Source organism: Phoenix dactylifera, unplaced genomic scaffold (genome assembly GCF_009389715.1).
Source record: "Phoenix dactylifera cultivar Barhee BC4 unplaced genomic scaffold, palm_55x_up_171113_PBpolish2nd_filt_p 000564F, whole genome shotgun sequence".
Classification (NCBI taxonomy): domain Eukaryota; kingdom Viridiplantae; phylum Streptophyta; class Magnoliopsida; order Arecales; family Arecaceae; genus Phoenix; species Phoenix dactylifera.
The window spans coordinates 170,094-196,819 of NW_024067969.1; the positions used below are offsets into that span (position 1 = coordinate 170,094).

General features: G+C 51.3%; 1 protein-coding gene across 1 annotated transcript; it reads left to right on the forward strand.

Moving 5' to 3' along the window:
• The first annotated feature begins 703 nt into the window (after positions 1-703).
• LOC103707445 (putrescine hydroxycinnamoyltransferase 1-like) lies at positions 704-21,488 on the forward strand. The gene is made up of 3 exons (XM_039119522.1): positions 704-1,170; positions 1,343-1,388; positions 20,403-21,488. Exons 1-3 carry the CDS (start codon positions 745-747, stop codon positions 21,251-21,253), a joined length of 1,323 nt encoding a protein of 440 aa, XP_038975450.1. The 5' UTR covers positions 704-744; the 3' UTR covers positions 21,254-21,488.
• The last annotated feature ends 5,238 nt before the right edge of the window (positions 21,489-26,726 follow it).

Genomic DNA, 26,726 nt, shown 5'->3' on the forward strand with positions numbered 1-26,726 from the left:
AGGTCACTAAGATGGAATAAAAAAAAATTCTTAGGTCATATTTGGTGTCATTTTTTTTTTTTGAAAAAAAAATACAAATCCCAATGAAGAAAATATGTTTATTTATCCCATTTCTATTTTTATTTTTTAAATAATTTTAATTATTTCTGAAAAAAAGTGGAAGTGAAAAATTCTTACTTTCTTTTTTTTTAAAAAAAGTGGATTTTTACCCCCCTCTCATCCTCTTTTCTCAACCTCCCAATCACTACATAGCCCTTCCACCTTATATAATATAATATATATATATATAAATACTAATAGTATATTAGAATATGTTATATAATATATATTATATAATATTATAAATATCATATAGTATATGTTTGAAAGTTGATTACATCACATATATTACAACATATGATAATATATTATATTATATTATGTATTGTATTATAATCTTAAAAATGCTATATAATAATTACTAACCAAATTATATTATATAATAATATACTTGAGAATATATTGAGAATATTTTTTTTTTTTTTTTTTGTTAATCCTCATATTATTTTATTGGTATTATTTTGTAGGACAAATTTCAGCCTCATGTCGTGTGGCCATGAATCGTGCGCTACGCGGCCGTGCCGTGGCCGTGTACGAGATTTCTAAGACCAATCATCCAGAGTGTGGTATGGACATGACCAAAGCATCGAGATATTTAAGCGTCTTTCTTGGCCTGAGAACAAGGCGTACGTTTTTGACCTGGGAATGGCCGCAAGAGAGGTAGGGAGCATGGTAGAGGTCGTGGAGTCCGGTTTCGTGGTTCCAGGCGAGGAGACTCCAAAGCAGGAGATCTGGCTGTCCAATCTAGATCTATGGTTTGGTAGGCATCACACCGCCACCGTCTATGTCTACAGGCCCAACGGAGACCCGAACTTCTTCTCCGTGGAGGGCTTGAAGGCGGCCCTGGGCAAGGCGCTGGTCTCCTTCTACCCCATGGCCGGGAGACTCGTAGTGAACCGTGACGGCCGGCTTGAGATACAGTGCACGGGGGAGGGCGTCCTCTTTGTGGTGGCCCGATCCAATCTCACTCTCCTAGATTTCGAGGATTTTACACCATCAATGGACGTGAGGCCGTTATTGGTGCCACCAGTGGAGTCCGCCGAGCCTCCTTGCATCTTGATCATGTTCCAAGTGAGCTCCGAAGAATCTCCTCTCACTCGTTTTCTTTGTGGTTTTGTTATGAAGATGCTTGGTATTTTACATCTCGTTTACAGCCATCGCATCCTCTGTATTTCAAGATAGCAGCAGCAGATGCTGCAAAATGGTCGGTGGTCGATCTGAAACCAAATCGAAATTGTTGCAGGTAACATTTCTCAAGTGCGGCGGTGTGTGCTTGGGCGTCAACCTGCATCATGTTGGAGGCAACGAAAGCAAAGTGGGATAAGAAGGACTAGAAAATTGGATTTGCTACAGGATGTTTGCTTTTCATTCAAAATGGGGGCTGATTACAACTTCTCAGATACATCAGGGCTACTACTATTTTAAAGTTCTGTAGCTTTTTTTTTTTCCACTACTTCTGAGACTACAATGAGCGACATATTTCTAGAAGATGACTCTGGAACATCATTTAAGCTGGTTCAACAAGTTCCAAAGTCTAGGGAATACAAAGAGTCATTCAAGCTAGAGAACATTCAGTCAAAAATATCTTCTACACAATCTAGAAAATTACAAATTACTTCTTAACACCCCCTCTTAATTTGTAATTTTCAAAGACTTTTTGAACTGCTCAAACTTCTCAAAAGATACAGCTTTGGTGAGAACATCTGCAGGCTGATCATAAGTGTTGATGAACTCTAAGTAGATCTGCTTCTTCCTTACCATATCCCTTATGAAATGGTGACGCAGCTCAATATGCTTTGATCTTGCGTGAAAAACTGGATTTTTAGTCATTGCAATAACTGACATATTGTCACAGAAGATAGCTGTTGGTTCTGAAACTTTTTGCAGCAAGTCAGAAAGAATTTGCCTTAACCAAATAGCTTCACGTGCAGCTTCATTTGCTGCTATATACTCAGCTTCAGTTGATGATAATGCAACAGAACTTTGTTTTCTTGAACTCCATGTGATCACATTTGATCCCAAGCAAAAAATATAGCCTGATGTGCTTTTTCGATCATCAAGACTTCCTGCCCAATCACTATCAGTAAAACCAACTAGATTGTTATTTTCTTCCTTCACATACTTGATCCCAAGCTCTTTAGTGCCTTGTAAATAGCGTAAAATTCTCTTTGCTGCTGCAAAATGGATCTTGCTTGGTTGTTTCATAAATCTAGAAATTAGACTTACAGAATGTAGAATATCTGGCCTTGTGTTTGTGAGATACATCAAGGAACCAACAAGACTTCGATAAACTTTTGGATCAGCCTTCTCTGTCCCATCATTTTGCTGCAGTTTCTCATTGAGAGCCATAGGTGTTGCCACTGGTTTGCAACCTATCATATTAAACCGTTTGAGCATATCTGTAACATATTTTTCTTGAGAGATAAAAATATTGCCTTTTGATTGTTTCACTTGAATTCCGAGAAAATACTTCATCAGCCCCAAGTCTGTCATCTCATATTCTTTCATCATTGCATCCTTGAATGCTGTTATCACTTTAGCATCAGTACCAATATAGATTAGATCATCAACATAGAGACAGACAACCAAAAAATCCGATGCTCCAATCTTCTTCACATAAAGTGATGGCTCAAAGTGACTTTTTTTAAATCCATTTTGATGAAAATAGGAATCAATCTTACTGTTCCATGCTCTAGGGGCTTGTTTTAACCCGTAAAGAGCCTTGCGAAGCCGATATACTTTTCCTTCTTTTTCTTTCACCACATAGCCTTGTGGTTGCTCAACATAGACTTCTTCTTGTAGTTCACCATTAAGAAATGCTGATTTAACATCAAGCTGAAATACTTGTAATTCCAACTGGGCCGCCAAAGCAAGAACAGTTCGTATCGTTTCCATTCGTGCCACTGGAGCAAATGTTTCATTGAAGTCTACCCCAGGTTGTTGTGAATAGCCTTTTGCTACCAGCCGAGCTTTATACTTTTGTATGTTACTGTTGCTGGTGGTCCAAACCGAGAACGATTGACACGACGGTGTGAACGGGGTTCCGCCTGAGTTGTCTTGGTTGGTGCTGGTTGCGCTCCACCTTCCGCCAAGGAACCTGCAAACAAGCCTTGCACCACCACCAGGGTGGTGATGGCCCTCCGACGGTCAAGTCAGAGGAGATTGGAGGAGGAGAGATGATAATCACAAGTGGGAGAGAGTGCTCTGGGAGGTATTGCTTACCTCCCCCCTTCTCCCCCCAGCCGCGTATATACCTGGCTGGGAGGTCCCTCAGGGGGGTTTGTCGTCGTGGGGCACGATAGAATGGCCACTGACATGGCCGTTACGGGGCGTCGTGGAGCAGCGCTGGGTACAGCCATGACAGGGCGTAGTGGAGCTCCGCTTTGTACGGTTGATACAGGAGATCGTGGGCAGCATCGGGTACAGCCGTTGCAGGGAGTAGTGGAGCAGGAGGCCGCGGCGTGCCTCTGGAGAATAGCCTGTCGTTATCAAAAGATCTCCGACTCGGGGTCGGAGTGCTGGATCATAGGGCAGCCGACCCGGGATCGGGCTGCGAAGCCGAGGAGGTCCGACTCGGGGTCGGAGTGCTGGATCATAGGGCAGCCGACCCGGGGTCGGGCTGCGGAGCCGAGGAGGTCCGACTCGGGGTCGGAGTGCTGGATCATAGGGCAGCCGACCCGGGGTCGGGCTGCGAAGCCGAGGAGGTCCGACTCGGGGTCGGAGTGCTGGGTCAAAGGGTAACTGTAGCTTTCCTGGATACGCGTGCCGATCACGTGGGGCATGGCGGCTTAATTCCCCCATAACAGTAGCCCCCCACTTCCGAGCCTGGAACCAGAAGGGGAACAGGTGAAGGGAGTGATGTTTCGAGATTGCCGCCATCCTTCGGAGAGGCGCGCGCGCTTCAAGCTTCCCGCCTTCTTTATGGCGTATGGCGGTTGCTGCTGACCTGGCAACCTGAGGATTTCGACGGACATCCTTCCTTAATGGTGTCGATTCGCCTTTGGGGTGCGAGCGACCCTTCGGCGGCCAAGCGTCTTCTGGCGTCATCGAGGCGTCACTTGCCCTTTCGCCTATTTAATCGGGGGCCCTCCCCCGTCCGTCTTCTTCTTTACGGACATTTTCGAGTTTCTCCTTTGCGCTGCCATTGTTGCCGCCGAAACGTTCGCTTGCTTTTCCTTTGACGCTCTCGGAGCCGTTCTTCCTCCTCTTCAAGTGAGTTTCCCACTCTTCTACTTTGAGCTCTTCATACTTTTTCTTTTTGTACTAGTGCACCCCAGTCGTTCCGGCCTTTCCCTCCTTCTTGACCCCGTCCTGACCGTAGATTTATTGGCCATTAGGGATGGGCGAAGTGGGAGCAGATAGCATCAAGTCAAAAATGGTCGCCGAGGACTTAGACGGATTTGTGGCTCGGTACCACCTTCCCGAGGCCTGCAATGTCACGCTCCCAGGGCCTGAGGAGAGGATGTCTCATCCTCCTCGAGGGAAGATCGCCATCAATGAGGGCATCCTCCAGGCCGGGTTCCGCTTTCCCCCTTCAGACCTAGTCTTACAGGTGCTCCGGGGTTTAGGAATGGCACCGACGCAACTGGTGCCGAACTCGTGGCGTGCTCTGACGGTCTTCCAGGTTCTCTGTCGCTTGCATGCGATTCCCGCAACCTTGAACGTTTTCTGGGAGCTCTACGGCCTGAGTGGCCACCCCCAGGACAAAGGGTGGTGGTGCTTCGCAGCGCGGCGAGGGTGCGGCCTTGTCAAGGAGGGTCCTACCTCCATTCACCACTGGAAGGAGCGCTTCTTTTTCGTTGATGCAGACCCCTCCTGGGAAATCAGGGCAATCTGGGGGACGCCGTTGAAGTCCCCAATTGGCCTGTCGAAGTTGTCGAGGGAGGAATCCGAGGGCGTCGCCGCCTTGAAGGGGTTGGTCGCCGAGGGCCAGCTTCCCCCGGTGGGCCGCCTTATTTCTGAGGATACCTTGGTGAACGTCGGTTTGAGCTCGGTCCCCACCGACCGTGAGTCCGCCATCGTTTCTTTAGCTCTTTTCTTCTCTTTCGTTCCTTCTTCCTTTCGGTTTCTCAGTCCCTGACTATCCCGTCCTTCTTGCAGAGGTCGACGACGTCATGCGGTCGGTGAAGTCGAAGGCTGTTGGTAGGGCGTCCCTGCTGGAAGCAGTCCGGAGGAGGAAACGAGCTCTTCCGAGCGGGGCCCCACCGGCGAAGAAGTCCCGTAAGGAGATACCTCCGATGCCGACCGACGAGTCCGGGCCCACCGGTCAGGGAGATGTCGTGGGCACCGACCGGCAGCTGACGCTGTATCAGCCCTCCGGTGGTAAGGTTGCCGCTACTCCGGAGGTGCCACCTGAGCCTGCTCAAGACGGACGGGTCGGACGTGATCGGTCCCCGACCCGGCCTTCGACTCGGTCGGCTCCTGATGACTCGAGGAGGGACGCGCCGAGGCCCCGGCCGAGCGGGACCCTATCAATTCCTGGGGCGACCCCCGCCCCGAGCGCGATCAGCCGGACTCTTCCCCAGGCGATGGATAAGGGTAAGGCTGCAGAACCACCATCCGGCTCCGGGGAGAAATCGGGGTCTGCCTTCACTACCGATGGCGCCCGAAATCTCATCGAAACAGTGTTGCTGGAGAAGGACCGTCGGCGGGTCCGGGAGTTGGATGTCTCTGACGTTGGGGCCGCCAGCTGCGTCTGTCTCATGTCGGTGAGTGTTCTTCTGGCCGTCTTTCACCATTTATTGGCTCTGTTGTTCTCCGCCTGACTCCCTTATTTTTCCTATTTCTTAGCTCGCCCAGTACATGATCCGTCTGGAGGAGTGCTACAAGGAACTGGCGGGGCTTTTGGCGAAGGCCGAGGACCGGCTGAAAGCAATGGAAGAGGGAGGCCGGGCTGCGGCAGGCAGGACGACCGGGGACCTCGAGGCGAGGCTCCGGGAGGCCGAAGAGCGGGCACTCGGCTTCGCCGCCCTGGAGGAGCAACTGTCAGAGGCTCGGGAGCAACTCAAAGCCGCCTCGGGCCTCGAAAGCAGGGTCAAGAAGGCGGAGGAACGGGCTGAAAAGCAGTCCCGGAAGATCGCGGACTATCGAGAGCGGTGGGAGAAGGCCCAGCGGTCTGCCGACAACGCCTGCGACCGAATCCGCTCTTTTGAAGCCAAACTAGGCGAACTGGAGTCGGCCCTGGAGAAGTCATGCACGGACGTCCAAGAGCTCCGTTCGCGCCTGAAGGAAGCCGAGGCCGCTCGGGTTGCTACCGAGGCGAAGCATAAAGAGGCTCAGGCTGATCTGCTGAGGGTCTCCTCTGAGGCCGAAGGCCGGATTGTGGCGAAGGTCTTGGAGGCCAAGGCTCAGATTATGGAGCGAGCTGAGGCGGAGCTGGCCGAGAAGAGGGCGGAAATCGGGCGTCAGGCGGTAGAGGCTTATCGCCAGTCCGCCGAGTTCGCCCATGATATGTCGGAGGCAGTGCGGACCTATCGCCAGTCTGACGAGTTTGTCCATGACGCGTCGGACGCGGGGGCCGAAGCCTTCACCTTGGGCTTCGAGGAGGGCCTGGCAAGGGTGTCGGCTAAGTATCCCGAAGTTGACCTGAGCGAGATCTCCCTCCTGGACTCCTCTCCGGCGCCATCGCCTGCTGGTTCTCCTGCTGCTTCCCTACCTCCCGCGGACGAACCCGGCGTTCCCGACCCGGGAGTTCCTCCAAGCTGACCTCTTGTACCTTTCATTGTCTTTTTTATTTTTGTATGTCGGCGTTTTGCCCAATTGTATGGGCCTCGGCCCTGAAAATTAATGCACGTTGAATATTTCTTCATCTCGCCTTCGTCCTCTTTTTTTTTTTTTTTTTTTTTTTTTAGCTCTTGGTTGCTTCTTGCTGACTTTTGATTCCCGAAGTTCTTCCGGCGCTAGGCCAGGCATCCGAGGGTTAAACCTCAGGAAACTCTTCCGGCGCTAAGCCAGGCATCCGAGGGTTAGGCCTCAGGAAATTCTTCCGGCGCTAAGCCAGGCATCCGAGGGTTAGGCCTCAGGAAATTCTTCCGGCGCTAAGCCAGGCATCCGAGGGTTAGGCCTCAGGAAACTCTTCCGGCGCTGAGCCAGGCATCCGAGGGTTAGGCCTCAGGAAACTCTTCCGGCGCTAGGCCAGGCATCCGAGGGTTAGGCCTCAGGAAATTCTTCCGGCGCTAAGCCAGGCATCCGAGGGTTAGGCCTCAGGAAATTCTTCCGGCGCTAAGCCAGGCATCCGAGGGTTAGGCCTCAGGAAATTCTTCCGGCGCTAAGCCAGGCATCCGAGGGTTAGGCCTCAGGAAACTCTTCCGGCGCTGAGCCAGGCATCCGAGGGTTAGACCTCAGGAAACTCTTCCGGCGCTAGGCCAGGCATCCGAGGGTTAGGCCTCAGGAAATTCTTCCGGCGCTAAGCCAGGCATCCGAGGGTTAGGCCTCAGGAAACTCTTCCGGCGCTAAGCCAGGCATCCGAGGATTAGGCCTCAGGAAATTCTTCCGGCGCTAAGCCAGGCATCCGAGGGTTAGGCCTCAGGAAATTCTTCCGGCGCTAAGCCACGCATCCGAGGGTTAGGCCTCAGGAAACTCTTCCGGCGCTAAGCCAGGCATCCGAGGATTAGGCCTCAGGAAATTCTTCCGGCGCTAAGCCAGGCATCCGAGGGTTAGGCCTCAGGAAATTCTTCCGGCGCTAAGCCAGGCATCCGAGGGTTAGGCCTCAGGAAACTCTTCCGGCGCTGAGCCAGGCATCCGAGGGTTAGGCCTCAGGAAACTCTTCCGGCGCTAGGCCAGGCATCCGAGGGTTAGGCCTCAGGAAATTCTTCCGGCACTAAGCCAGGCATCCGAGGGTTAGGCCTCAGGAAACTCTTCCGGCGCTAAGCCAGGCATCCGAGGATTAGGCCTCAGGAAATTCTTCCGGCGCTAAGCCAGGCATCCGAGGGTTAGGCCTCAGGAAATTCTTCCGGCGCTAAGCCAGGCATCCGAGGGTTAGGCCTCGGGAAACTCTTCCGGCGCTAAGCCAGGCATCCGAGGATTATGCCTCAGAAAATTCTTCCGGCGCTAAGCCAGGCATCCGAGGGTTAGGCCTCAGGAAATTCTTCCGGCGCTAAGCCAGGCATCCGAGGGTTAGGCCTCAGGAAACTCTTCCGGCGCTGAGCCAGGCATCCGAGGGTTAGGCCTCAGGAAACTCTTCCGGCGCTAGGCCAGGCATCCGAGGGTTAGGCCTCAGGAAATTCTTCCGGCGCTAAGCCAGGCATCCGAGGGTTAGGCCTCAGGAAACTCTTCCGGCGCTAAGCCAGGCATCCGAGGGTTAGGCCTCAGGAAATTCTTCCGGCGCTAAGCCAGGCATCCGAGGGTTAGGCCTCAGGAAACTCTTCCGGCGCTAAGCCAGGCATCCGAGGGTTAGGCCTCAGGAAACTCTTCCGGCGCTAAGCCAGGCATCCGAGGGTTAAGCCTCAGGAAATTCTTCCAGCGCTGAGCCAGGCATCCGAGGGTTAGGCCTCAGGAAATTCTTCCGGCGCTGAGCCAGGCATCCGAGGGTTAAGCCTCAGGAAATTCTTCCGGCGCTAAGCTAGGCATCCGAGGGTTAGGCCTCAGAAAATTCTTCCGCTCGCTGGTCGGCCAAGGCTGGCGCAAGCCGAAGCGACCGGTCGGGGCTTCCGGCTAGTCTGCTCCCGGGATGATCATCGGGTTAGCCAGGCATCTGAGGGTTGTCAAGCCTCAGGGAAATTCCGCTCGTTGGTCGGCCAAGGCTGGCGCAAGCCGAGGCGACCGGTCGGGGCTTCCGGCTAGTCTGCTCCCGGGATGATCATCGGGTTAGCCAGGCATCCGAGGGCCGAGCCTCGGGAGATTCCACTCGTTGGTCGGCCTAGGCTGGCGCAAGCCGAGGCGACCGGTCGGGGCTTCCGGCTAGTCTGCTCCCGGGATGATCATCGGGTTAGCCAGGCATCCGAGGGCCGAGCCTCGGGAGATTCCACTCGTTGGTCGGCCAAGGCTGGCGCAAGCCGAGGCGACCGGTCGGGGCTTCCGGCTAGTCTGCTCCCGGGATGATCATCGGGTTAGCCAGGCATCTGAGGGTTGTCAAGCCTCAGGGAAATTCCGCTCGTTGGTCGGCCAAGGCTGGCGCAAGCCGAGGCGACCGGTCGGGGCTTCCGGCTAGTCTGCTCCCGGGATGTTCATCGGGCTAGCCAGGCATCTGAGGGTTGTCAAGCCTCAGAGAAATTCTTCCGGCGCTGAGCCAGGCATCCGAGGGTTAGGCCTCAGGAAATTCTTCCGGCGCTGAGCCAGGCATCCGAGGGTTAAGCCTCAGGAAATTCTTCCGGCGCTAAGCCAGGCATCCGAGGGTTAGGCCTCAGGAAATTCTTCCGCTCGCTGGTCGGCCAAGGCTGGCGCAAGCCGAAGCGACCGGTCGGGGCTTCCGGCTAGTCTGCTCCCGGGATGATCATCGGGTTAGCCAGGCATCTGAGGGTTGTCAAGCCTCAGGGAAATTCCGCTCGTTGGTCGGCCAAGGCTGGCGCAAGCCGAGGCGACCGGTCGGGGCTTCCGGCTAGTCTGCTCCCGGGATGATCATCGGGTTAGCCAGGCATCCGAGGGCCGAGCCTCGGGAGATTCCACTCGTTGGTCGGCCTAGGCTGGCGCAAGCCGAGGCGACCGGTCGGGGCTTCCGGCTAGTCTGCTCCCGGGATGATCATCGGGTTAGCCAGGCATCCGAGGGCCGAGCCTCGGGAGATTCCACTCGTTGGTCGGCCTAGGCTGGCGCAAGCCGAGGCGACCGGTCGGGGCTTCCGGCTAGTCTGCTCCCGGGATGATCATCGGGTTAGCCAGGCATCTGAGGGTTGTCAAGCCCCGGGACATTCCACTCGTTGGTCGGCCACTTGTCGCTCGCCGCCCATCGGAGTTTCTCCGTGCCCAGCCGCGACCGTGTTTCTCCTCTCCTCCAAGCGTTGCCTGGGGGGAACACGAGAAGGGTATTAAACGCTAATTAATGCGTTACCTGGGAAATCAGATCGCCAGTTGCTGCTGGTGAGGAGTGTTAGTTGAGCGGCCGCGATACGCGGGTTCTTCGAGGAGGATGCGGCCTGGGCGCGAGCGGAGACACGTGGACCTAGGGGTATACGACACCCGGATTGTCCTGCACAAAGAATGCGATTTAAGGAGAATGACGCTTAGGAAATCGCGGGGAGATACGCCTCGGGAGCCGGAACGGCTCCGGATTCAGTGCGCCTGCATTTATTGGAGCCACCCGTATCGGAACTACCAGGGGGCCGCAGCTTGGCTATAAATACAGGTGCAGGTACGATGGAATTTGCCAAGCCGGAGCTGCAGGTTGCCATGGATCGCGGACCTCCTCCTTGGCATATGACTGAGAGACTCCTGTCGAAGGAAAGGGGAGGCGCTCCCCTTACAACTTCAGCCAACTAGCCGTTTCATCTGGGATCAACAAGGAGGGTCTCCCCGGCGGAACTCCGCCCTAGGCGTTTCATCCGGGATCACATCTCCCCTCCTTGAAGTTCAGCCTCCCGGTTGAGCTCTGCGCCGGACGCTCAATCCGGGACCGCGCCACCATATGCTCCTCCCCCTTGAATCCCTTCTCTTCCCTACCACTGGGGAAGATGGGAATATCCTTTGGAGGCGGCGTTCTCCTGGGGGCAGCGGGAGCTTCTTCTGCGGCGGCTCCTCGTCTTTTTGGTGAGGTGCTGGATGGCGCCTCCGGTTAGAAGCACCCACTTCTGGCGGGACTGCAGCCGCCCTGGGTTGAGGGTTTGGGTCCCCACCTCTTCTTTACTTTCTTTACTCCCTAATTCCCCTCTGGGAATTTCTTGTAATCACACGAGCACGCCATTGTAACCAGAAATTATTGAAATGAAAAGTGTTGCACCTTTTTAAATTGTCTTTCTGGCCTTGTTGTTCTACTGGTAATACATCCGCAGGTTAGCGGAATTCCAGCCCCTTGGAATTTCTCGGCCATCTAGGGCTTCCAACTGGTAGGAGCCAGGTCGGTTTACCCAACGAACTTTATACGGGCCTTCCCAATTTGGCGCTAGCTTCCCACCTTCCGTAGGTTGAGATGCCTTAGCTCGCCTCAGCACCAGATCTCCAATTCTGAAAAGCTTCGGTCGGACTTTGGAGTTGTAATATCGGGCCACCCTCTGCTGATACATTGCCATCCGAACCTGAGCCATTTCCCTTGCCTCTTCCAAGAGATCCAAGTTCCCTCGGAGTTGCTCTGAATTGGCCTTGGGTCGGTGCGCGGCCACCCGAGGCGAGGGGAGTCCGAGCTCCACGGGGGCAACGGCTTCCGTGCCATAGGTTAGGCTGAAAGGCGTCTCTCCAGTAGGAGTCCGTTGCGTGGTCCGATACGCCCAAAGGACATTCTCGAGTTCCTCGACCCAAGCTTGCCCCGTCCGGCCGACCCGGGCTTTGATACCTTGGAGGATTGTCCGATTTGTGACCTCGGCCTCGCCGTTGGTTTGGGGATGCGACACGGATGTGAACCGATGCTCGATCCCGAATTCCTCGCAGAAGTCCCGGAAGTGCTTGTTATCAAACTGTCGACCGTTATCCGAGATGAGGACCCGAGGTACTCCAAATCGGACAATGATGTTCTTCTTTACGAACTTCCGGACTTGTGCCTCCGTGATGGTGGCCAGTGGCTCTGCCTCCACCCACTTGGTGAAGTAGTCGATGGCGACAATCAAAAATTTCCGCTGGGCCGAAGCGACGGGGAATGGTCCGAGGATATCCATTCCCCACTGTGCGAAGGGCCAGGGCGCGGTGATTGGCGCCAAGGGAACAGAGGGGACTCTCTGGACGTTGGCGTGGCGCTGGCAGGCGTCGCATTTCCGCACGTGATCCTTCGAGTCCTCCAACAAGGTCGGCCAATAGTAGCCTTGCCTCATGATCTTATGCGCCAAGGACCTAGCCCCCAAGTGCGATCCGCAGATGCCTTCGTGGACTTCGCCGAGGGCATAGGCCGCTTCCGCGGGGCGGAGGCACCTTAAGAGGGGGGCGGTAAACGAGGTCCGATACAGCCTCCCTTCATAAAGTACGTAGTGGGCGGACTTCTTTACAAGCCGCCGGGCCTGATCTTCGTCTTCAGGGAGGATTCCTTCGGCGAGGTAGGCGACGAGCGGGTCCATCCAAGACGGCTCCGGGTCAATTGCCATCACCGCTCCAGCCCCGTCAATGCTCGGGGCATCCAGGGTCTCCAGGTAGATTGCCCTCGACAAGTTGTGCGCGTCTGCGTCCACTAGGCGGGACAACCTGTCGGCCCTGGCATTTTCGCTCCTTGGGACCTGCTGAATGTCAATACTGCCGAGGTCGGGAATGAGTGTTTGCACCTTCCGGACGTAGCTCTGCATGGTCGGGCTCCGCGCCTCGAACTCCCCTCGAACCTGCCCGACCACCAGCTGGGAGTCGGTGAAGACTTTCAGACGCCGGACGCCGAGCTCCTTGGCGAGTTTGAGTCCCGTGACTAGGGCCTCGTACTCCGCCTCATTGTTGGTCACTGTAAATCCGAACCTCAAGGCATACTCGGCTATCACTCCATCGGGATTGGTGAGGACCAGCCCAGCCCCTCCACCTTCAGGGTTCGACGACCCGTCAATGTGGAGCGTCCAGATCGGGAGATCGAGGCTGGGTGTCTCCGGCGGCTTAGGTTCCGCCTCCTGCACAGTGCACTCAGCGAGAAAGTCCGCGAGCACCTGGGCCTTGATGGCTGGTCGGGGCTGGTAGAGGATGTCGAACTCACCAAGTTCTACTGCCCACTTCACCAGCCGTCCCGCATTCTCTGGATTGCTGAGAATCTACCGCAGTGGTTGATCGGTCAAAAGGGTGACAGAATGAGCCTGGAAATAGGGGCGAAGCCTCCTGGTCGCAGTCAGCAGCGCGAAGGCGATCTTCTCAGCCTTCGTGTACCGCGTCTCGGCATCCCGGAGGACTCGGCTGATGTAGTACACAGGCTTCTGAAGTCTTGCCTCTTCCCGAACCAGTACTGCGCTGACTGCGGTTGGGGAGACCGCCAGGTAAAGGTAGAGCATCTCCCCCTCTTGCGGCTTGGACAGCAGGGGAGGAGACGCCATGTACTCCTTGAGCTGGTCGAACGCCGCTTGACATTCGGCCGTCCAGAGGAAGTCTTTTGGGCGCTTCAACACCTTGAAGAATGGTTGGCAGCGTTCGGCCGACTTTGCCACAAATCGTCCGAGCGCGGCGACCCTTCCAGCGAGCTCCTGAACCTCCTTCACTTTGGTCGGAGGGGACATATCTTGGATGGCTTTGATCTTGTCTGGGTTGGCCTCGATCCCCCGTTGGTTGACAATGAAACCGAGGAACCTCCCGGCCGAAGCACCAAAAGCGCACTTCGCTGGGTTTAGCTTCATGCGAAACTTTCGCAAGGTGGTGAAAGTCTCCTCCAGATCTGCAATGTGCTGGTCTGCATGGCGGCTTTTTACCAGCATATCGTCCACGTACACCTCCATATTCCGGCCGATCTGCTCCTTGAAGATTTTATTGACGAGGCGCTGGTAAGTGGCGCCAGCGTTCTTCAGACCGAAGGGCATTACCTTGTAACAGTACAGCCCCCGGTCTGTTATGAAGGCAGTTTTCTCCTCGTCCTGTGGAGCCATCATTATTTGGTTGTAGCCGGAGAAGGCGTCCATAAAAGACAGTAGCTGGTATCCGGAAGTCGCGTCGACCAGTTGGTCTATCCGTGGAAGCGGAAAGCTATCCTTGGGGCACGCCTTGTTCAGGTCGGTGTAGTCGACGCACATCCTCCACTTCCCGCTCGCCTTCCGGACAAGTACGACGTTTGCCAGCCACTCGGGGTAGCTCACCTCCCTTATGAAACCTGCCTCCAAGAGTTTGTCTACCTCCTGGTCGACCACCTGGATCCGATCCGGGGCACAGTGTCTCTTCTTTTGCTTTACTGGTCGGTGGGTCGGGTCGACGCTGAGGGCGTGAGAAACGACCTCCGGGTCGATCCCAGGTACATCGGCCGCCGACCAGGCAAACACATCTGCATTGGCTCGGAGGAATTCCACTAACCGGAGCCGAGCTTCCAAGTCGAGGTTGGCACCGACCCGGACCGTGCGGTCCGGGCGGCCTTCTTCGAGGGGAACTTCGATTACGCCCTCAGCCGGCTCCCCGTGCCGCAAGGCCACTTCGTCTCTGGCGTCAAGTGACTCGACGCTTAGGGCCTCCATGGGCTTCTTCCCTTTGAGAGTTGCTAGGAAACACTGCCGTGCGGTCGGCTGGTCACCTCGGACCTCTCCAATCCCGGCCGCCGTGGGGAACCGCATGAGCAAATGGTAGGTAGAAACCACCGCGCGAAGGGCGTTCAGTCCGGGTCGTCCGAGGATAGCGTTGTAGGCCGAGGGGACACGGACGACCAAGAACCCGAGCCGCACCGTGGCTTCTGCGGGTGCAATGCCCGCAGTCACAGGCAGCTCGATGACACCTTCGGCCGAGATAGCGTCTCCAGTGAATCCTATGAGGGGGGTGGATGTTTTGTGCAACAATTGTCGGGACAAGCCCATCTTTTGGAAGGCCTCGTAATACAAAATATCAGCTGAGCTTCCACTATCCACAAGAACACGCCTTACATCATAGTCCGCCATAGTGAGAGAGATCACCATGGCGTCATCGTGGGGAGTCTGAACCCCCTTTACATCTTCATCACAAAAAGTGATTACATTTCCGACCCGCTGCCTCTTCGCGACGGCCACTCCTGATACTTCCGCCGAGCCCCCTGCGTTCCTCACGGGCCGAGAGCAGCCCCCAGTGATGGTGTGGATCACTCCCGCAACGGGTCGATTCTGCTCCCGAGGCTCCTGAGGGGCCGGGTCGGCTGGACGCGGATCTGCGGGGGGACGTCGGTCGTTTACATATCGACCGAGACGCCCTCGGCGAATGAGAGCCTCGATCTCGTCCCGAAGCTGGAAGCAGTCTTCGGTATCGTGGCCGTGGTCTCGGTGGTATTCACAGTACGCCCGAGAAGGCTTCCTCCCAGGGATCTTCTTCATCTGCCTCGGGACCGGGAGGTCCTCCCGCCCCTTGACCTCCATGAGGATCTGGGCCCGGGGGGCCAGGAGTGGGGTGTACCGGTTGAAGCGTCGGTGCGGAGAACGAGGGCGTGTGGCGCCGTGGTTCCTTGCTGGTGACGGGCTTCTGCGCCGGCGTTGAGGCGTCGGGCTCCTCCTCTGGGGTGCCTCTTTTCGCCTTTTCTTCCCGGGCTTTAGAGGGGCCTCGGCGGCCTCCTTGTTCCGGTGGGAGGCTGCCTCCTCGGCGTCTGCATACTGGTTTGCCCGAGACAACAGCTCCGGGAAGCTCCGCGGCAGGCGTTTGTCCAGGGAGAAGGTGAGTCTGCCCTTCCGGAAGCCTCGCTTCAGGGCTGAGAGAGCCACCTCCTGGCTCAAATTCCGGACCTCCAGTGTTGCCTTGTTGAAGCGGGTGAGATAATCCCGCAGGCTCTCTCCCTCGTTCTGCCGGACATCGAAGAGGGAGTCGGAGACCAGTCTTCGCCGGCTACTGACGGCGAAATGGCTGATGAAGAGACGGGTGAACTGGTGGAAGGACTGGATGGAATTAGCCTCCAGGCCGGCGAACCACGCCCTTGCCGGGCCGCGGAGGGTCGCCGGGAAGGCCTTGCAGAGGAGAGGATCCGATGCTCCATGGAGGAGCATAAGAGTCCTGAAACTCTCCACGTGGTCCCGTGGGTCCGCCGCCCCGTCGTAGGGTTCGATCGCCGGCATTTTGAACCCCGGCGGGTTTAGGGTCCGCAGGATCCTTGAGGCAAGCGCCGGCTGGGAGGAGATCTCCAAGTCGGCGAAGGGATCTTTGGAGTGGCCCTTCAGGACCTGGAGCTGTCTGTGGAGATCGTCCACCCGCCGGTCCAGGGAGCGCGACCGGTGGGTGGGAGACAAGGAGCGGCGCGAGGGGGACCGACTGGAGTGCGGGCCCCTCGAGGACTGGGGTGTCTGAGAACGCGCCCGGGTCCGCCTCTCGTACCCCGCGCAGCTCCGATGAGAAGGCCCTGGCAGAATGGACCGCACTCGAGAATCCTCCTCGCGCCGGCGCTCCTCTCCATGGGAGAGGAAGGAGCGCGGGTTGTGAGGAAGAGGCGAGTGCTCGGGGAGCAGCGGCTCCTGAGCCCGCTGCGGCACCCGAGAGATCACACCCTGTAGATTCTGCACTGCCTCCGCGAGGGTGCGAACCTGCTGGGCTAGCTGGTCGAACTGAGCAGGTTCGACCGTCTGAATGGGAGGAGAAGCGGTGGAATGCTGCTGAGAGTGTGTTGGGGACGCAGCAGCCTCCCGGCCAGAGGCGCGAGAGGCTCCGCGACCGGAAGCATTGGAAGCTCCGCGACCACCTCGCCGTGCCATTACGATCGTTCTGAGATTCGGCCCTTCCTCTAGCGCCAACGGTTGCTGGTGGTCCAAACCGAGAACGATTGACACGACGGTGTGAACGGGGTTCCGCCTGAGTTGTCTTGGTTGGTGCTGGTTGCGCTCCACCTTCCGCCAAGGAACCTGCAAACAAGCCTTGCACCACCACCAGGGTGGTGATGGCCCTCCGACGGTCAAGTCAGAGGAGATTGGAGGAGGAGAGATGATAATCACAAGTGGGAGAGAGTGCTCTGGGAGGTATTGCTTACCTCCCCCCCCTTCTCCCCCCAGTCGCGTATATACCTGGCTGGGAGGTCCCTCAGGGGGGTTTGTCATCGTGGGGCACGATAGAATGGCCACTGACATGGCCGTTACGGGGCGTCGTGGAGCAGCGCTGGGTACGGCCATGACAGGGCGTAGTGGAGCTCCGCTTTGTACGGTTGATACAGGAGATCGTGGGCAGCATCGGGTACAGCCGTTGCAGGGAGTAGTGGAGCAGGAGGCCGCGGCGTGCCTCTGGAGAATAGCCTGTCGTTATCAAAAGATCTCCGACTCGGGGTCGGAGTGCTGGATCATAGGGCAGCCGACCCGGGATCGGGCTGCGAAGCCGAGGAGGTCCGACTCGGGGTCGGAGTGCTGGATCATAGGGCAGCCGACCCGGGGTCGGGCTGCGGAGCCGAGGAGGTCCGACTCGGGGTCGGAGTGCTGGATCATAGGGCAGCCGACCCGGGGTCGGGCTGCGAAGCCGAGGAGGTCCGACTCGGGGTCGGAGTGCTGGGTCAAAGGGTAACTGTAGCTTTCCTGGATACGCGTGCCGATCACGTGGGGCATGGCGGCTTAATTCCCCCATAACAGTTACCATCTTCATTATACTTAGTTTTGTAAACCCATTTCAAACTAATCACCTCTTTTTCTTTTGGAATATCCACAAGCTCCCAAGTATGATTTTTTTCGATGCTTGCCATTTCTTCATTCCTGGCTTTTCTCCAGACTTCCTCTCTTGCAGCTTCTTCAAAACATTGAGGTTCACAAGTAAAAAAGAGCCATATTACATGATTCATAAATATCACTTACTGATCGATACTTTCTTGCAGAAATTTCTGAATCTGAATCATCACTTTGATGCATGTGTATCAACTTCATAGTGAGAGGGTTCAGATGCTTGAGAATGAACTTCTTCTTGAGTTGCAACTGGCTCAAGAAATTCAACTGTTGCAGGGACTTGAGTGACTTCATCCTCCCATTGCCATGCTGCCATTTCATCAAATATAACATCCCTTGATAGCATAAGTTGGTTTGTCTTTGGATTATAAAGCCGATAGCCTTTAGATTCATTGCTATAGCCAATGAAAATATATTCTACCTTTCTCATCAAACTTGTCCCTGCCTTGAGAGAAAATGAGAGCATAAGCTATGCAGCCAAAGATTTTAAATTGATTCACTACTGGCTTACGGTTATGCCAAGCTTCAAAAGGAGTCATGTTGCGAACGGCTTTAGTTGGAGAGCGATTGAGTATATAAGCTGCTGTATTGACAGCTTCAGCCCAGAATTTGTTGGGAAGTCCCTTCCCTTTTAACATGCTTCGAGCCATCTCCACAATTGTTCGGTTCTTTCTTTCTGCCACGCCATTCTGCTGAGGAGTACGCTTGATAGTGAGCTGCCTTTGAATTCCTTTTTCTTTGCAATAATCAAGAAAGGGCTTGTAAATAAACTCTCCTCCACGATCAGTTCTGAGTGCCTTCATTTGATAGCCACTTTCTCTTTCTGCTAAAGCTTTGAAATTCAAAAAAGTAGAGAAAGCATCTGATTTTTGATCAAGGAAATAGATCCAAATCATTCTAGTATAATCATCAACAAAGAGTAAGAAATATCGTTTATTACTCAAAGATGGAGTTCGAGTTGGCCCACAAATATCAGCATGTACAAGTTCAAGAGGTGCACGGGCTCTCCATGTTGTCTTGGGAAAAGGAAGTCTATGCATCTTCCCATATATGCAGCCTTCACAAACTCTGTCTTTCCTTTTAATAAGAGGAAGTCCAATCACCATGTTCTTTTCTTTCAACAATTGTAAACCCGAGTGATTCAAATGGCCATATCTCAAATGCCAAAGATAGGACTCATCAATATTCTCAGTTTTTAGAGCAACTTTCTGAACTGATTTCATATTGAGAGGAAAAATGTTATTCGAGCTCATCTTTACTACAGCCACCTTTTGATTGTTTTTCTTATCAATGATTTCACAGCATTCATCATCAAAAATTAGTTTATAACCTTTCCTCATCATTTGTCCAATACTAAGAAGGTTTTGAGTAATACCAGGAGAATAAAAGACATCATGAATATATTTTTTGTTACCTTCTTTGGTGTGGACTGCAATGACTCCCTTTCCTTCAATTTTCACCTTCTTACTGTCACCAAGCTCCACTTGAGAAATAAATTTTTCATCAAGATCCTCAAAGACCTGCCGGTCTCCTGTTATGTGGTTGCTACAGCCGCTGTCCAGGTACCACGAGTCTTCTTGCCCATGCCCAACATCCATACCAGAGTAAAACAATTGATCATCATTTTCTTTTGAGAAGTTGGCTGCATTTTTATCTCTAGAGCTTTCTCCCTTATCTTTATACCAACAATTTCTTTCAGAATGGTTAGGATATTTACATCTAGTGCATTTAAAGCGGCAATCTTTAGAATCATGGCCAGACTTCTTGCAAATAGAACAATAAGAATCAGGATTACCAGATCTTTGTTGCTGCTGAAATTCTCTTCTTCCTCTTCCTCTTCCTCTGCTTTGATTTAGACCACCACGTGCTCTGCTATAAAATCCCTTTCTTTGGAATGAGCCCCCTCTCTGTTCTTGTTCCGCTCTTGATGTCTTCTGATCTGACAATTTGATCTTGCTTTGAAAAGCTTGCTCCAATGATTGACTAGTATACCGGCTGACTCTTTGCTCATGTGCCTCAAGAGAACCCATCAATTCATACATTGTAAGTTTGGAGAGATCTTTAGTCTCTTCAATCACTGCAACTACATGTTCAAATTTCTGTGGCAAGCTTCTAAGTATTTTTTCAACAATTTTCTTCTCAGGGATAATATCACCACAACTCTTTATTTGGTTAATAATTTCAGCAGCCCTAGAGAAAAAATCTCTAACAACTTCACCATCTTTCATTGACAAATTATCAAATTCTCTCCATAAAGTCTGCAGCTTTATGGAAATTACTTTCTCCGAGCCTTGAAACTCCTTTTTCAAGGTCTCCCATGCATCTTTGGCCTTCTTAATGCCAAAAATTCGAGGATAAATGGATTTGCTTACCCCTTGCTGGATTATCCTCAAGGCTGTAGCATTTCTCTTCACATTCTCCTTGTATTCTTTTCCTTTTGCTTCTGCAGAAGATGAAGTTGTTTCTGATTGAGGCAGTTCTTCGTATCCTTGTTCCACCACGTCCCACAAATCTTGTGAAATGAAAATCATCTCCATTTGAGAGCTCCAATAGTCATAATGCTCTCCATCAAAAATAGGAATTTGGCTTGAAGAATATGTGAAAAGAGTATTGCAATTTGCTGAAGCCATTATGAAATATTGCTCTGATACCAAAATTTGTTGGAGGCAACGAAAGCAAAGTGGGATAAGAAGGACTAGAAAATTGGATTTGCTACAGAATGTTTGCTTTTCATTCAAAATGGGGGCTGATTACAACTTCTCAGATACATCAGGGCTACTACTATTTTAAAGTTCTGTAGCTTTTTTTTTTTTCCACTACTTCTGAGACTACAATGAGCGACATATTTCTAGAAGATGACTTGGAGCATCATTTAAGCTGGTTCAACAAGTTCCAAAGTCTAGGGAATGCAAAGAGTCATTCAAGCTAGAGAACATTCAGTCAAAAATATCTTCCGCACAATCTAGAAAATTACAAATTACTTCTTAACACATCATTCCGCAGCCGACGGCCTCGGCGCACTCCACTTCATCAACACATGGTCTGACATTGCCCGAGGCGTTGGCCTGACAGCCCCTCCCTTCCTCGATCGCACCCTCCTCCGACCTCGGTGCCCTCCCACCGTCCTCTTCGACCATGTCGAGTACCTCTGCCAGCCATCAGACGATCCCTCAAAGGCGGTCGTCCCCCTTGCCGACCCTGTGCTCCTCAAAATATCCAGAGACCAGCTCGATTCCCTCAAGAACCGTCGCACCGGAAACAGACCAGGCCTCTCCACCTTCAGAGCGCTCGCGGCGCACGTGTGGCGGTGCGCGTGCAAGGCCCGGGAGCTTCCGAGCGTTCGGGAGACGCGGCTGTACATAAGCGCCGATGCTCGCAACCACCTGAAGCCGCCGCTCCCGCTGACCTTCCTCGGCAATGCTGCCTTTAGGACGTCCGTGGTCGCGACGGTGGGCGAGGTCCTGTCTGATCCACTGGAGCATTTAACCGAAAAGATCCATGACGCAACCGTTCGATCAAATGACGAGTTCGTTAGGTCCGTGATAGACCTTTTGGAGTCAGCCAACATGACGCGTATGCTTCGAGCGGCGTGGGCGCTGCTGGGTACTAACCTATATGTTGTTAGCTGGCTGGGGATGCCGATCTACGGGGCCGACTTCGGCTGGGGGAAGCCTGCGTTCATGGGCCTGGCAAGACGGCGCTCGCCAAGTGGATTGGTGCACATTATGCGCAGCGCTGGAGACGACGGGGGGATTTCCGTGGTGGCGTCATTAGAGGCGGAGAACATGCCAAGGTTCAAGAAGTTGTTCTATGAGGAGTTGGACGGGGTGGAATCAGCTTAGCCATGCATGCTTTCAGTCTAGGAACTTTCTTATGTTCTATTTATATTAGTTTATTTGCGTCTGGGAATGTGGAACTCGGCGAAGAGTTCACCTTAAATTATTTGAATCCTCTAGTTGCATGCATGTCGTTCCATTATCTATGCCTTTACATAGCCGTGGAATGAAACAATGTCCTGTATCTGTCTATGATGTGAGTGTGCTCATCATTCAGCTAATGAGGTCCTCTCTCACTCAATGCTATCGGTTACAAATTAACCAATCTCGCAACATCTAATTTATTGTATAAGACCAACTCCGGAGGAAATGCGTTGGTGAAAGAGTGATGCTTGGGGCCCCCCAAGTATTTTCTTAAGTAAAAAGATGTTCTTTTTTATATATAAAAAAAAGGACTAGAGGGGGACAAATTAGACACAATCCGACATTGATAAAGATCCCAAGCCCACAAATTTTGCCCAACGGAATGTGAGAAGGTGTATAATGAAAAATGGAGCTACCTTTGAAATTTTTACAGAGTGCTTAGTAAATCGCCACATTAGCCCATCCACAATTGACTCCGAAGCTCCCAAATTTTACGTGGTATAGCTCCGCCAGGGGTGTCGGTGAGCCAAGTCATGGTGGAACCTCATTTCAGCCCAATTGTAGTAAAAACCTGGGCGAGGTCCCAACCTAGATGTTCATACTAACCCAGGTAGACGTCAATACCTAATTTAGTTTACTTACCCAAAGAAGATCGTATCTAGTCCAAAAAGGAGTCTAGATTCACATACTCCTTGCAAAGAATCCCTCATTTAATATATGTTACGCAACCGGCCGCTGACAACTAGTTGCATTATGGGGAGCTTTTGGTAGCTCATAACTTCATAATACAAAGGCACGAGATCCAGGATATCCATCATGAATTATGGATGAGAATTTGATCCAGAGGTGGCAGTTGGATCGGCTCGAATATAAAACAGATCAAAAATTTACCAATTAGAACCTAACATGTTTGCTAAACACATAAAAAATATAGATCCAAACCGTACCATTTTACTGAAGAGATAATCTAATCCGATCTACAATAGATTGATCAAGTTAAATAGGTTAAATGGTTACCTATAGTCATCACTGATTTGATCTTATTTTTATTAAATCATTTGATGGCCCGATAGCATACTTGGCTGCTGATTTCCCATCAAGATTCCTAAAAACACAGATCATGCTTGAGATTAGGAATGTCAAATTCTGTACTTCTACAGATTACCATCTAAGGTCAAAACTTGGTGGGATGCTGGACCCTTTCGGACCATCAAATAGCTTCATATCATAAACAAGGTTTTTGTAGCCTTCGAGAACCCCGTCGGCAGCATTAATATCTATCCATGCCAAATAAGACCAGCACGACAACGTCTACAATGGCGTGCAGACAATTTCTTCAAGTTAGAGCTTACCAAGCGAAGGCTACGAAGATGAAACTAGAAGGTGGTGGGCGACATCTTCAAACGTCTGGATGAGGTGGAAGCTTCCATCATCAATCTTCAAGAAAAGGAGGACATCGGTGGCGAGCTATCTGAAGTCGAGCTTGCTGATCTCCATTAGAAGCTGGCCACATATCACTCTCACCTACGACAATAGAAGGATTTTTGGCGATAGAAGTTCGGAGTCCAATGGTTCATGGAAGGGGATAGGAACACTAGATTCTTCTACCGATCGACCATCATAAGAAGGTAGAGGAACATGGTCAGATTTTTGAGAGATGAGATTGGGCAAAGAGTAGAGAAGGATAGAAGGGTAAGATAGATTTTGTTCGACTTCTTCAGATCTAGGTGGACTGAGGTCAGCAACAGGAGGTGGTCACCCCTTTTCCGCCACCGGATGTTGGAGTTGGGATGGCAGAGAACACAAGCCTCATTGAGCTGATCTTAGAGAGTGAGGTGCAGGGTGTGCTTTCGTCTTTGGCGAAGAATGAGGCTCTGGGGCCTATCGGCTTGCAACCATTCTTCTTTAGGAGATGCTGGTGTATTATTCAGAGGGAGGTAGTGGAGGCAGTACAACTATTCTTCCATACGGCATCGATGTCGGATGCCTGAAAGGCAATCTAAATTACTTTTATTCCGAAGCGCCAGGATGCGACGGAGCCCAGTTATTTTAGGTCGATCAGTCTTTGCACTACTCTATATAAGATAGTAGCGAAGATTATGGTGGGTAGGATGAAGCCATTGCTCCCTAGACTCATCAACTAGAAGCAAGGAGCTTTTGTGGGGAGCTAAAGAATTACTAACTATGTCATGATTGTCCAAAAGATGATGTGGAATTTGGAGTATGCCCCATGTCAGTGAAGCTGGATATGGAGAGAGCCTATGATAGAGTTCATTGAGACTTTCTTCAATTTTTGCTCAAGAGCTTCAGCTTCCACGAGTCCTAGATTAGCTGGGTTCTAGGCTGTGTGCAGAAAATGCCATCACCATTCTTCCACTCTACTATTGAACTGCATCAAGGTTGCCCTTTGTCTCCTTACCAATTTATTATTTGTACTGATGTGTTATCCTGAGCCTTGCAGGCAGCGTGTTAGGAAGGGGCAATGGATTTCTACATGCAAGCTTTGGGGCCCTGACCGATCTCCTACCTTCTCTTTGCAGACAACCATCTTCTTATGGCCAAGGAAAGGACGAGGGACGCGATGGCTCTCAGATGCATTCTTAACGATTACTATGAGGCATCAGGTCAGAAGGTAAACATTCTTAAGTCAACCATCTGTCTAAAATCCAAGCTATGGGTGAAATAGGCCATCAGGGAGCTTCTTGACATGCGGGAGCATGAGGGGCCATAGAGTTACCTGGGCATCCCTATTATCGGGAGGAGGCTTCAGATGACGGAGTGCCTTGGTACGGTGCAGCATATTCATGAGCAACTGGAGGGCTGGAAATCTGCTTCATTATCTATAATAGGTAGGTTAACATTGGTGAGATCGATCCTTAGTTTCATGCTAGTCTATCTCATGTACAACACGGTTGTCCCAAAGACTGTGTTTGTGAGAATTGAGTAGATGCTTCAAAGCTTCATGTGGGGCTCGTACGGCGGCGGACATGGAGTGCACTTGCTAGCATAGGGTACTATTTGCTATCTGGTCTAGGGAGAGGGGCTGGGTCTCCAGTCTCTGCTTACTAGAAGAGAGGCACTGATTGCTAGAAATGCTTCATGACTAGTCTTCAAGCCTTAGTGCCTTTAAAGTCAGGTGATGACAGCTCGGTACGGCCCAAAAACCACAGGCGGGGCTTTTCAGAGTAGTCGAAGATGCTCTTTCATGTGGAGGAAGATCTATTGATATGTTTCTACTACTTTTGCTAACAGTAGTTGGCCAATTAGCGTAGCATGGACATTGTGGAGGACCCTTGGGTGGATACTCTTCCATTGAGGCTCTAGCCGACAATGGTTAATGTTGATGCCGTGGATGGTTTGCATTTAGTGATCTCCTCCGTCTTGAGGGAAAAAAGTGGGACTCCAGCCAGATTGGTCATCTATTTAGTGAACACCTCCTAAAGAGAGTGCATTCGCTAGTGGTTCCTCGATGTGCTGGCCCAGATGCGAGAGTCTGGAGCACATCTTATAGCCCTAGAGTTAGAGTGAGGGATATCTATAACCTTCTTTAGAGTGAGCAACATCAGGACTATGCCTGGATTTGGATGTTTGGTTTTTACTTGAGGGTTGCCTTGTTCTTTTGGAATGTGACTAGGGGTCGGCTACGGACGAGGGCTGTCCTAAGCTGGAGTGGGATGAGCATCCCGACGCACTGCCTTAGATGTGAGGTAGAGAAGATCAGGGATCACGTTCTGTTTCAGTGTGATCATGCTATGCAGGTGTGGAGGCTTATTGATGTCCCGCCGAATACCCTATGTCGGTCCGGCTCCTTTACTTAAGTACTTAGATGGCGGGCTGACACACCTCAAACCCAGTATATGGCTATCTGGGCAATTTATACTGTTTAATATATTTGGCTTGCTAGAAATGCCTGGATCTTTAGGGATAACAGTCCTACACCAGGGTTTGTCATGGAGAGGGCCTGAGTGCAAGTTGCAGAGATCACCTATGTAGGTCTATCGAATAGGCCATTGACGGCTCGGAACACCAGGGACTCTACTTCTGCTCTTGTATGACCTTAGATGGTGTACATCACCTGGGAGCCTCCACCTTCGAGTTTTTTTCAGGTCAACTTCGATAGATATGTCTTGGATGGTGGCAGGAGGGGTGGTGCGGGATTCATAATTAGAAGCTTAGACTACAGAGTGGTGGCAGTCGGAGGATGCCCAAACTTTGATATCTCGGTCCCTAGGATGGAGCTGCAGGCAACCGGTGCTGGGTTATGTCATGCTTGGCGTGTGTTGCTGGCCAACGCAGTCATGCTGGAATGTGACTCGGTTACAGTGATCGGTTGGATCCAGAGGTCACTGGAGGCATTGGTGGTTGTCACCCCTTGCTCTGAAACATCTGGGGCATGATAAGTGGAGACATTACCTTCTGGGCCAAGCATGTTTATAGGAAAGCTAATAGAGCTACGGACTAAATGGCTCCTTTTGTGGCTAATCATTTCGAAGGTTCTCTAGACTAGTGAGGGGGAGCTACCTAGAGCACTTCGTGACTTATTATATTTTGACTTGTTTTGGATATATTCATACTAGAATTATATGAGTTGTCCGGTGCAGCAAAAAGATACTTGTAAATGCTCGACGTGAATTAAATTAAAATAATTATTGTAGTATTTCATTTGTCCATGAAGACATGATATTTTGATAAATCTTCAAATTTCTATAAATAGAAAATGTGACCATTTTTAATAGATTAAAAAGAGGAGGTTAGAAGAAGACATGATATTTTGATAAATCTTCAAATTTCTATAAATAGAAAATGTGACAGTTTTTAATAGATTAAAAAAAGGAGGTTAGAATTTTTGTATTTTAAATGAACCATCCAGATATACTGAATGTGACTTAAAGCAAATTAAATATTATCAAATAACCCGATTGTATACATTTCCTATAACAAATTATGGAGAATGTGACTTAAAGCATATACCTCAAATGTATTTTGAGTGTGAAGATGATAAGTAGTAGAATATGAGTATGATCTATAAAATTAAGGATAAAAGTGGACCTGATAATATTCATCTGGATTCATTTTTGTATATGTATCTATTCAAATATGAGCATAAATTTGAGCATTCGAATAATATTCATACATGTATCTATATCCATCATAAAAAAATAAACATGAATATGAATACGGATAGAAACTATCCGATCCATATCCAAATATTTCATTCTATTTGTAATCCTATTTAACTTTATATAGCACTCATGAATTTTTTAAAAACATATATGATCATATTCACATAAACTTGATGTACCATCTATTTAGTAATATCTTTAATTCTGTGGTATAAAATTTAATCAACCAACTTATATCCGATTTAAAATTATCCAAATCTATTTGTACCAAA